Genomic DNA, 12074 nt, shown 5'->3' with positions numbered 1-12074 from the left:
TTTTGTGGTTAAAGTAGTAGTTCATCAAAAAAATGAAAATTTGCTGAAAATGTACTCATCATCTTGGCCTGAGGGTGTTTCTTTATTGCAACAGATTCTGAGCATTTGCAATAAATCATTTGCTTATCAATGGATCCTCTAATGTGAATGGGTGCCGTGAGTTCAAACAGCTGATAAAAACATATTGTTTTGATATAATGTAGTAAATGTTGTTCGATTTAATGCTATTCTGTTATGTCTATACTTTTTGCTTTTTGTTAGCATTATCCACTAGCATATTAAGTGATTTCAGCAGGAAAACACTAGTTTTTACACCAATTTAATATTCTCAGAATTTTTGATTGTGGCTTACAATTAGTAATATGCTTTGTTCTCTGCCTATAAACATATCAGACAGATGAGTGAACATAATAAAACAGGACCCTTTGGCAACAACAATGATGCTATACATCTATGCTTGTCCACTTTGTTTAAATCACAGGCTGTGGCCTTGAGGAGCAAGTGTAGGGTTGGGGTTTTTGCAGTGAGTGTATTTGACCTGGAAAGAGTTTGTGTGGGTTTGTGTTGTGTGTTTTATACTTGGCAGCCATGCAGTGATGGGGGTCTGTATGATTGCACCAGCAATAAATCATTAAAGTCATTATTATACAAGTGATACAAGCACTCACTCTGAACGTGTGTGTGTATATAATATACATAAGCCAAATCCACATACTGTACAGTACAGACCATGCAACTTTCCCTTCACAACTTCCATGCCGTCCAACTTTTTTAAATGGAGCAACCACATATTGAAAAGCAGTAAAATAATTATTAGACAGTTGATGAAGAAAAAAGCCCCTTCTGTTTAGATCGAATCAAAGGAACTGGGCTGGAATAAACTGTAATAAAGCTGCATGCTGAATCCTATCACACTGCCTCCAGCAAAGCCCAGCCCAGAGCCGACAGGCCACTATAGACAACTCTCATCTTCCTGTGTGTGTGTTTGTTCCGACCGATAAGAAAACTAGGCCAGATTTTCTGTGCTTGTTAGAATTCTTTTTTGTTGGTTCTGTCTTTGATGGAAGGACGAAGGTTGTTGAAAAGGAACATATAAGATATAAGATAGTTATCTATCTATTGACAACTATTAGGAATTTTGATCAGCATGTGATATACTGAACAAAATTATAAACGCAACACTTTTGTTTATGCCACCATTTTTCATGAGCTGAACTTTTTCTAAGTACACAAAAGGCCTATTTCTCTCAAATATTGTTCACAGATCTGTCTAAATTTGTGTTAGTGAGCACTTCTCCTTTGGCGAGATAATCCATCCACCTCACAGGTGTGGCATATCAAGATGCTGATTAGACAGCATGATTATTGCACAGTTGAACCTTGCCACAATAAAAGGCCACTCTAAAATGTGCAGTTTTAACACACAGCACAATGCTACAGATGCTGCAAATTTTGAAGGAGCGTCCAGTTGGCATGCTTACTGCAGGATAGTCCAACAGAGCTGTTGGTCTCAACCTGACTGCAGTTCGTCATTGTAACCGACTTGACTTCATATTCGATGGCGGCTGGCACTTTGGAGAGGTGTTCCCTCACGGATGAATCTCGGTTTTCAAGTCCAGTTCAAGTCAAGTTTGCTGATGTCAACGTTGTGGATCAAGTGGCCCATGATGGCAGTGGAGTTATGGTATGGGCAGGCATATATTATGAACAACGAACACAGGTCCATTTCATTAATGGCATTTTGAATGCACAGAAATACCGTGATGAGATCCCAAGGCCCATTTTTATTCCATTCAATCACAACCATCATGATACACGGCCCCATCAAGGAATCTGTGCACAATTCCTGTAAGCTGAAAACAACCCAGTTCTCACATGGCCAGGATACTCACTAGACATGTCACCCATTGAGTATTTTTTGGGATGCTCTGGATCAGTGTATACAACAGCATATTCCAGTTCCGGACCCTCCAATACAGTAAAACTGCACATTTTAGAGTGGCCTTTTAATGTGGCCATCCTAAGGGCGCACCTGTGCAATAATCATGCTATCTAATCATCGTTATGCCACACCTGTGAGGTGGATTATCTCTAGAAAGGAGAAGTGCTCACTAACACAGATTTAGACAGATTTGTGAACAATATTTGAGAGAAATAGGCCTTTTGTGTACATATATTTAATATATTTAATTATATTGTATTCATATATTTTGACAATCTATAGCACTATTTTTAAGATTATTTGACACATTTTGCAATCATCTAATAGAGAGAATGATTAAGCTTATGAAGTGGTGTTGGTTTGTAACGCTATTAGCTGGAATCTCGTAATGTGGCTTGTTTTTAAAGCATTATGTTTACATAGATTCAAGACAATCCAGTGTTTGTGTTCTGATGCTGTGCCATATTTTCTAAAAGATATCAGTGGTACTTTCTTCTGTCCTACTTTAGCTTCTGTGGAGTGAATGTATGCATGTAAACCTGGTAATAGTGAAATCAAATTAAATTATTGATGAGCCATCTGCCTCAAGTGTCACTGGGATGAGACGAACCCCTCTGCTTTATGGTCTTCTGAGGTAGAACAGAGAAACAGACAGAGTGAAACATGTATTCATTAGCTAATGGGTGATGTTACCTTAACATTTAATTTTGGCTAATTGCAGTTTTTATGTCGTTTACTTTGTGAGCACAAAATATTTATATTGACCTTTATTGCAAAGCAGTTGCTGTTTAATGGTTTTCTCATACACCTACGGGGGTATCGGTCTACACTGATTTATAAGAGATCTTTCAGCCCTCAGGCCTTTTTTTCCTGTGTATTGGCTTTGTGGAAATCAAACCTGTATGTGTCGAAAATCAGGGGGTTTAATGTCTTTTTTTATTATTATTTTTTTTTTTTTTCATTAAGTGCTTGATGACCTATTGTTTTAATTGAATGTGGTTTGAAACTTTAGTGTCAGGCTGGACAGAGAGTAAACAATACAAATTCCAAAAAGCCAAACGGCTGTGCTGGCACATAAACGTATTCTTGTCCAATCAAATGATTAGTACCAGGCTTTGGCAGCGGCCGCTGAAACCACCATTTATTGAACACTGCAGGAGCATTGAGGCCATGCAGGCAGAAATAACACAACCTCAACAATGCTCTCTCTTCTTTTCTTTATTAAAAACAAAATTATAAATAAATAAATGCTCAGTCCACTTTGTTCAGTCCAAGTTGCATCAAAGACTGTAATTTAGGGCCTGCAAAGGCAATGAGACACATAAGGGGTGAGTTGACTTAAATTGCACCAATAAATGCAAAAATCTGCATTTATTTTTCCGTTTTAAAATCATTTTAAATACAAGTCTAATAGAAAATTCAGCCATTGCACCAGTCCCCTCCATCAACAGATATAAATATATATATATATATATATATATATATATATATATATATATATATATATATATAATTTTTTATTTTTTTATTTTTTTTGCTACAGTACCCAAAACCACTCTGATGTTTTTGAGGACCTTTGCATTATTGCATAAATTCCTTTAGTAAACAGTGCGCTTAAACAATTAGTTTATAATTAGTTATAAATTATGCTATTTCAGAAGGTGCTGTTCATTCTTCTCCATAATTTTGCTGTATGGGTATATAACCACCCCCTGCCCCCAAATAACCAAAACTAGCAAGTACCCAAAATATTTTATTTGTTCATGAGTGGTGTGCCATCAAATATGTGATCTATCTGAATTATTTAGAGAATCCGCTATTTTAAAATGCTATGGAGAAAGTAGACTATCTAAGAAAGGCAAATAAACTAAAAAGATTGAGAGGAGAAAACTGGTCTTGAACCAGCTCTAACATATATTAAAATCTTTTTAAACTACCCTTGAGCACCTTTGATAGAATATATCATGATTTATTGTAGGCTTATTTATTGTGTAAAATTTTGTCTAACTTGGAGAATTTATAAGAAATATTCTGTATAATAAAATACTGTAAGGGAATAGATTTCCCCTACATTTATATTACAACTGTGGCATGTTGTAGCTATTGGTTCTTAACGTGCCAGTGGTTGTTTGTTCGTAACAAATGCTATATTGAGATATAGATATATATATGCGCATTTAAAAAAATAGCATTATTGGCCTGGTAATGATTAATAGATATTCCAAAAGATGGCTTAGATTAAATCATTAAGAGCCTGATGAACTCTTAAGCAATGTCAAAATAAGAAAATGTTAAGTTAGATTGACTTCTCATGGCATGTTTATTTAGAAGATTGTCAAACTATAGCCAATAAGTGTCTAAATAATATAAAATACATTCCATATATATCCTATGTAAACAAGTACTTGTTTACGATGATGTTACTTTATTGCAAATAAAATTTGCACAGATGGCACAAAATGCCATTTCATAAAAATAAGCAAAAAAAACTAGTAAATAACCCTTGAGTGAGCATGACACCCCCACCCTCCCCAAGTAAACTTAATTTAAAGGGTGTTACAGTGGTGTTTTATGTATTCAGAGTTGTTCACAGTGTTAAAGAGATGGATTATCATGCTAAACGTCCAAAGTTAACAAAAAATAATAATCTAGAAGAATGACTGAGAATTTCTGTGCCCAAAATCTTACTTCCAGGTTGGTAAAAGTTTCGGCTGGGTTTTTTTTTTTTAGATCGTGCATCTAATGATGTAGATGAGAACGGAAGTCCTAATATGAGCATTTCTTTCGGAAAAGCGTGCCCGCACAAACACATTGACCAGAGGAGAGTGAGACGCGCACATCAGCATGCTCCAAAATCGTCGGCAGCACTGCATAGGATTTGTTCGAGAATGCCTCCAAATAAGTGCATTTTTGGATGTGAGAGAAAGTTTACCGTGTTCAGCTTCCCCAAGAATCCAGCGTTACATGAACAGTGGATAAAGTATGCGGTACCACTCTATAGGTACTCAAGATTAACATGAGATTAGGTGAAACTGTGTATCTTACATACCCTTTAATATCATTTAAGTGTGATTTTCCTGAAGCATGTGTAGTACAAAACAGTTCTTCAGTTGCTGAGTGCCAATTTGGGATACCTGCGTAGTCCCAGAATCTAATATGTTTTTAGCCATCATAATAAAAGATAATTTAGCTCTCATGTTCTCTGTGGACAGCAATGCCATAAAGGTGATTGAGATCCATTTAGCGGTGCTCCGGCTCTTAGCTTATTCAGTTCATTAAATGCTTGTGAGAATGGATTTCTAGGTCACGGCTATTGTAGCTTATGAAAAGCCTAATACGTTAGCATATTAGCTTGAGATCAAATACAGATAAATATAATTTATGAGCTTAGATGTCTGTAGCCCTCCTTTTAATCTTATTCACTCTTCACTTTCTCCCAAGCATTTAGCTCAGTTTTTCTCTGTGTACTTCTGCTTTCATTTTTCCTCTCTCTACTTTTCCTGTCTTTCCTCACTGCCTTTATTTGAATGGCTGTGTTTAGCTTTAAAGCCATAGTTCCCTGTTTTCAGCCTACCCTTGCATCTATTTCTTCCAAAAACGTAGCAAAAAATGTATCTATTTTTAAATATTTTTTATCTACTTTTAGCAATTTTTGATAAGTGTCTCAAACAATAAAAATGCACACATTTTCTGTCTAAATTTCACAAAAAGAGGAAGCCAACGTTGCAGTACACACATCACATTAATTAAATTATTGCTATTTGCAATTGTTCAATTTGATAATTAAAATAAGTTTAATAATCATTCATACATGATACCCCTTGTTAGTAGCTTATACCTGTGATTGTTGATCAGTTAGAAAAATATCTAGAAAAATTGAAAATGTACTAGTAATTTTCCAGGACATTATCTGTTTTAACCCTGTAAACCGAAAACACTAAACAATGCGTAATTTAAAATACAGGTAAAAAAATACCCTGTGAATTAACATGGAGTGTGCCCTATTCTTACAGACTTTTCTTAGAGTGTAGCATGTGTTCAGAATATGCAGATATACTAGTTTACTAGCGTATAAAAACTTAAATTGTAAGTGTTCAATAATTCAATGTTGTGTTTAAAGGGGGGGTGAAATGCTATTTCATGCATACTGAGTTTTTTACACTGTTAAAGAGTTGGATTCCCATGCTAAACATGGACAAAGTTTCAAAAATGAAGTTGTACATTTGAAGGAGTATTTCTGTTCCAAAAATACTCCTTCCGGTTTGTCACAAGTTTCGGAAAGTTTTTTTTGAGTATGGCTCTGTGTGACGTTAGATGGAGCGGAATTTCACGAGCATTTCACCCCCCCTCCCCCCCCCCCTTTAAAAAGTTTTCTATTTTAATATTATCTTATGAATTTAGATTATTTTACAAACAAATCTAAATTAACATGTAAAAAAATATTTTTTGCTGAGATTTGATGTAGTGACACAATTTTGCATCGTGATTACTTTGACTTCATCGCGCAATGACATCACAGTGTCATTTAGCAACTTTTAGCAACAAATCGACCTTCCTTTAGCAACTTTTCCTGAAAATTTGTTGTTAAGATAACAAACATGCAGCAAAAATGACACGAATACTAAGGAAATTATGGCAGATGAAGGATTTGGTTTTCAAGATAAAGTAAAGTAAAAGACTTCTCAATAAACCAGAGAAGGTAAACATGTTAGTATTGTTGTGGGGGGAAAGGCATGCAAGTCCTCTCACCGACAGCCAGTTTAGTTGTACCTTTATTTTGTTTTCGTGTAATGCACGTTTTAATATGGATGGATGTACTTTATTTGGCTACTTTTGGAGTGTTGAATAAAAACACCTGCCTACTCCCATTTTAATTCTTGGAAGAGCCAGGGCAAACTTTCTATATAAATCCGATTGGATTCTTTTGAAAGAAGAAAGTTATATACACCTAGGATGCCTTGAGTGCGAGTAAAACATGGACCAAGTTTTGGTTGAACTAACCCTTTAATTACTAGAATACTATTTTCTCGCTAGAAATGGCATCAAATGTGGAAAAGGTCCAAAATATACATGTATGTACAAAATGTTAACCATCCTTCTAGACGACAATGTCAACTTTATTTTTAGCTCAACTTTCGCGGAATTGAACGGATAGGATTGTGCAATATTTTAGGTAGCGAGGTAGGAGTCAAAAATGACCCTTAAACTTTAAGCTGCTCATGCTAATTTGACAAACTGCAGAGATATTCTGAATATGTCTATGAACTGTTTAAAAGTTTGAGGTTGGGGACTTTTTTGTTTTTGAAATAATTCCCTTATACTCAACAAGGCTGTATTCGCTTTAATTTCAAATACAGTAAAAATAGTAATATTTTAAAATGTTTTTTTTTTTCAGCAACCATTACTTCAGTCTTCAGTGTCATATGGTCCTTGAAATCATTGGTGCTGTAGAAACCATTTTTATGTTATCATCAATGTTCAAAACAGTTGTGCTGCTTTAAATTTTTTCAGGATTCTTTTATTAATGTAGTGAAAACATAGCTGCATTTTATTTGAAAAATAAATCTTTTAAATGTCACTGTTGATCATTTTAATGTATACTTTCTGCATAAGTGTTGAAATCTCACTGACCCTGAACTTTTGAATGATAGTGTAGATGATTTTGCCTAATCCAATCCCAACTAGAGAGTGCGAAATGCAGATGTAAACAGCATTAAATGTGTTTTGACATCCAATCAGTTAAACCAAAATCGTAAAAGGTTCTCTGGATTGTTTCACATCAACAACTAATGACATGTATCCAAATGCCTGTTGATATGGAATCCTGACTAAAACAATTTGCTTTTTGGTTTACTGTTCATAAATGTTCATCACAAAATCTGAGATCCTTTCTTTTGAAATTCGCTCTTAAAAGGCCACAAGTGCCGATCTGTCTTGCCCAACTGCTTATGATGACATCATTGAAGATGAATGTAAACAGGAGCTGAATGCTAGTGATTAATGAGTCCCTTGTAAAAAACGGTGTTCTTTGCTGTTGTAGGTATGATTATGTGGAGGTGGAGGAGCCTGTCGGAGGCGTGGTGTTGGGGCGTTGGTGTGGCTCAGAGATGGTTCCAGGACCCCAGGTGTCCAAGGGAAACCAGATCCTGATCCGCTTCGTCTCTGATGAATACTTTCCCTCGGACCCAGGATTCTGCATCCACTACTCTTTGCTTCAGCAGGTATGAAATTACTCATTCACCACGTCTTTGCTTATGCAATGCTTATGCAACATTTACTGATAGGGCTGGCTGTGTTTTTGCTGAAAATGTTTTGTTAATCCCTAACGGCCCTGTACTATATTATTCCTCCACCTGATGAACTTAAATACACACTGTGCAAAATAAAATTAAATGTTTATGAGAAATGCAGTGAGCTTTGCTGAATATCAACACATGAAAAGTCATACTGTATGTACTTGGGATCGAAAAAGAGATCCTGAGAACTTAAACATACTCCTATTTTATTACAATGCATCTGTTGCTGTAATCACCATCCCTTCCTCTGAAATGACCTGGCAACCTTAAATGGCACTTACTAAGTTGGAAATTTCAAGCTATAATCATAGTCCTACCTCAGAGACCTTCTCCTCAATGTCTCACTTCTTGTGGTGGTGAAAACCACAGCAGGGCGAGCTACGGTGTTTTCCACTTTGGCCATGGTTCAGTTTCCTCCCTTTAATTTACACTCTGACAGGCGTCACACGGCACATTTGAAAAGGATTATTCCCCTGAAATGATTTAATAGACATGCTTGGCTTTGATGTGTGATGCCTGTCAAAGTTTATGACTCCACTTTCCCTTGCATTTGTTTACTGAGGCTTCAGAGCGTGTCTGAACGCTTTGCTACGTAGCCTGAAAATGACTCTCGTTGTTTTTCAGTGAACAAAGGTGTGCTTTATCTTCAGGTAGATAATGGCTGTATCTATTCTGCTGAAACTTAATTATCTTAGTGTTGATTGTGGTGAGAGATGCCACCAAAACTAGACAGGACAAATGTGGCTGAGGATTATTAAACATATGGGGTTTCCATATGTCCTCTGCTTCTGATCTCATATTTTCTATTAAAAGTGCTGATGCTGTCAATCTTTTTCTGCATTTCCGTTGATGTGAGAGCCAAACGATGGTAACTGTGCTATTACATTACTTGCCAACAAAAATATTGTCTTTTAGAGTCTTAATTAATCCAGTCATAACGTAATACACTACTGTTCAAAGATATTTGAGTCAGTAAGTTACAATATTGTTATTTAACTGTATTTAGACTTTTTTTTTAATTAGACATTTTTCAGTACTTTTTCTGCAGTGGAAATGCATGAAATCATTTTAGTTTATCTCTGGCTCCAAAACTGACAACAATAAAGGGACATCGATTTGCCTTTAAGGAGATCTTTTGATTGTTCTTTTTAGGGATTTTCCCCTAGATTACTTCATTTTTGGCTTTCAGGTATAAAATGAAGCATGTTTATATGTAGAATTATGTGTAGATGAGTACATTCTCCACTCTTTATACTAGGGGTGCTCTATCGTTGCAGAGGAGGTGGTGTGTTATGGCTGGTTTCTGGACAGCGAGCTAGCGTCAGAGAAGATGTGGCTGAATCAAGCTCTATTTATAGGGTTTGTGGAGGAGGATGTTGAGCTGGAACTTACAATTTCAACATGGCCTCCTCCGGCCCTGACTCACAGTGCACAGTTTGTTTTATTGCTCACCAAAGCATTTGTATTCAGGAGGCTTGTGGATGGGAGTTGCATCTCGGTTGTTGTGTGCCTGTGTGCGTCAAATTGTTTGAATTGGTGTGTTCTAAAATGTCACGGAGTGTGTGGCAGAAGGTCTTCAACAACCTAAAAATAAGTCATTTGCTCTTTTATGAAACATTGCTTGACTATCCTGCAAATATTGTTGTTGTGTGCTCTTTCGACATAAAGTGAGCATATGGATGATACATCTTTGCCAGGTGAATACAAAAATACAATTTCATAGTATGGCAAACAAAAAAAAAAGCACATAGAATCTAACATATAGTGAAGAAATGCCTTTTCTAGCTTCTAAATGTTTAAAGTCTTTAGTTAGCTTATGTTTTAATCTCCTTTGCCGTTAAATTCAGCTTCTCTCTGGCGGCATGTCTTAATTCCCAGTTTAATTTGCACATCCTGCACCACCTACTGTCAACTGAATTGTTTAAAGACAGCAGTGGTGTTAATGACACTAAACTGCAATTTAGCAGGAAATGTCCTTGGATGCCCTGCAGAAAAGAAAAAAAAGCTAAGTGTGTCACACTTCTTTCTTTGATGGAAGAATTTAAAAATTGTGACCTTTTTTGCTACTTTACCTACATAGTATAGTAGTAGTAGTAGATGGGAGCTATATTTCTTAATGTTTTAATCTCATCTTTTTGTGTTGCAGTTGTCACTGAAGAAAAAGCTTTATCACAGGTTCTATGGTGAATTTTCTTTTTTTATGAAAAGCATTTTACACAAAAGTGGGAATTCATTAAACAGGTTTCATTTATCAAAATAGTGTTGGGTGGAGGGACATTTTTATTAGTTAATACTAGTAAATAAGCCCATTTTTTTCAGTTTTGGCTTAACAGAAATATGAACAACATGTCTGTAATATCATGCTTAGTGTTTAATGTATTACACAAAATATAAAGTATATAACTACTTATTTATGTTACAGGAGGAGTCATATTTGGTCCTTGACATGTAAGAGATCCAGTATAAGGAAATTTCAGTGTGAGGAAAAGACCAGAACATTTCATAAACTATAAACCTGGATGAAATATCAATAACAACCAAACTACACAAACAGATGAAGTGGAAAGTTGCGGAGATCAACATTTCTAGCATGCAGCCACACATTAATAGATGGTATAACATTATTGGGTAAAAATGTTAATTTTGGAACTGTTAATTCACCTGACAGTTCACAAATCCAGTGTACTTCTCATAAAATTCTTAACTGTGTTCTTAGTCTATACTGCATCCAGGTTTATATCTCAGTTTATTTTACCCCACTGTCCACTGATGCTAATCTAAATGATGAGTGCTTCAGATCTTTTACTTCAAAGTTCCCTATTATGATGCAACTTGGGGAAATGAGTGGCCTGTTTGGCTGGCTGTTGGGTTTGTATGCGGTAGCAATGGGCTGCCATGTTGGAACAGCCGAATTCTGTTTCTCTGTGGTCAACCTCAGCTACTGGAAACCCGGGATCATGGGGGCGCCCCTGCACTTTCTGTTTAAACAAGCAATCACTCCCCTTCACCACTACCACAGAGAGAAGAGGGAAAATGAGCCCCAGCTGCGATTCTCAGGAAGAGACTTTGGGAGTTGGTAAGGTTTTGAGGGAAGAGGTCATTTAAATCGGCACCTTTCTCTGGAAATAAGAAAAAAATTGGGATTCTCAAGAAAGTCTGCTTTTAACTCCCAACTGGATTTCATAGATGTTTTCCTCCTCAGATCAACCTTAAAAATGCCTTTTGCATGTGCTTACTGATTTCCACTTGCTTTGCATAAACTTTATTGCCATTAAATAGACCAAAATAGTCTAGAACAAAGGCGAGATGTTTCTTTCCAAGCAGAGTAACCAGTTTCATAGGCACCAAAAGTGGGACATGGTTGGGTTGCTGAGGCCAAACTAAGTTCAGAACAGGATTTTTATAAACATTTTAAATTGGAAACAGCTTCTCTTTAAAAGAATGAGGTTAATGTGCAGTGTGAACACGGTATACACTTGTGTGTAAGAAACCTTTGTATTTGCCACTTGTTTTTAAAAGTAATTGTAGATGGCGGTTTTGTTGGCCGGACCTTTCTTCTCAGTAACATTAGTTCAGGACAACCACAAGGATTACTGAATTACATAAGGCATATAATTTCAAGCACAATGTCTATTCAAAATTCAGAGTTGGATGTGTGAAAATGACTCACTTCATTTCTCTTCTCCTCTTCCTTCAACCACTGTGTATGACTGGCATGCCACCAAGCTTGGCCTCACCAAAATACATCCACAGTGAATCACCCGCATTTTTGAGTGAGACCTCTGCACTGTTATTTGGTTTTCTACAGAGCTGAATGCTCTCATGTGTGTTCTGAC

At 36.2% G+C, this 12074-nt stretch overlaps 1 protein-coding gene across 2 annotated transcripts in view; it reads left to right on the top strand.

The window, feature by feature from the left end:
- pdgfc (platelet derived growth factor c) overlaps positions 1 to 12074 on the top strand; it is a 49828-nt gene that overhangs the window by 32342 nt on the left and 5412 nt on the right. For both annotated transcript variants that reach the window (XM_052574984.1, XM_052574983.1), the window contains one exon: positions 7983 to 8163. In XM_052574984.1, coding sequence (XP_052430944.1) covers positions 7983 to 8163 — 181 coding nt within the window. The remainder of the gene's footprint in view (positions 1 to 7982; positions 8164 to 12074) is intronic.

Source organism: Carassius gibelio, chromosome B14 (genome assembly GCF_023724105.1).
Source record: "Carassius gibelio isolate Cgi1373 ecotype wild population from Czech Republic chromosome B14, carGib1.2-hapl.c, whole genome shotgun sequence".
Taxonomy (NCBI): Eukaryota; Metazoa; Chordata; class Actinopteri; order Cypriniformes; family Cyprinidae; genus Carassius; species Carassius gibelio.
This window is presented reverse-complemented; position numbering and strand designations above follow the sequence as displayed.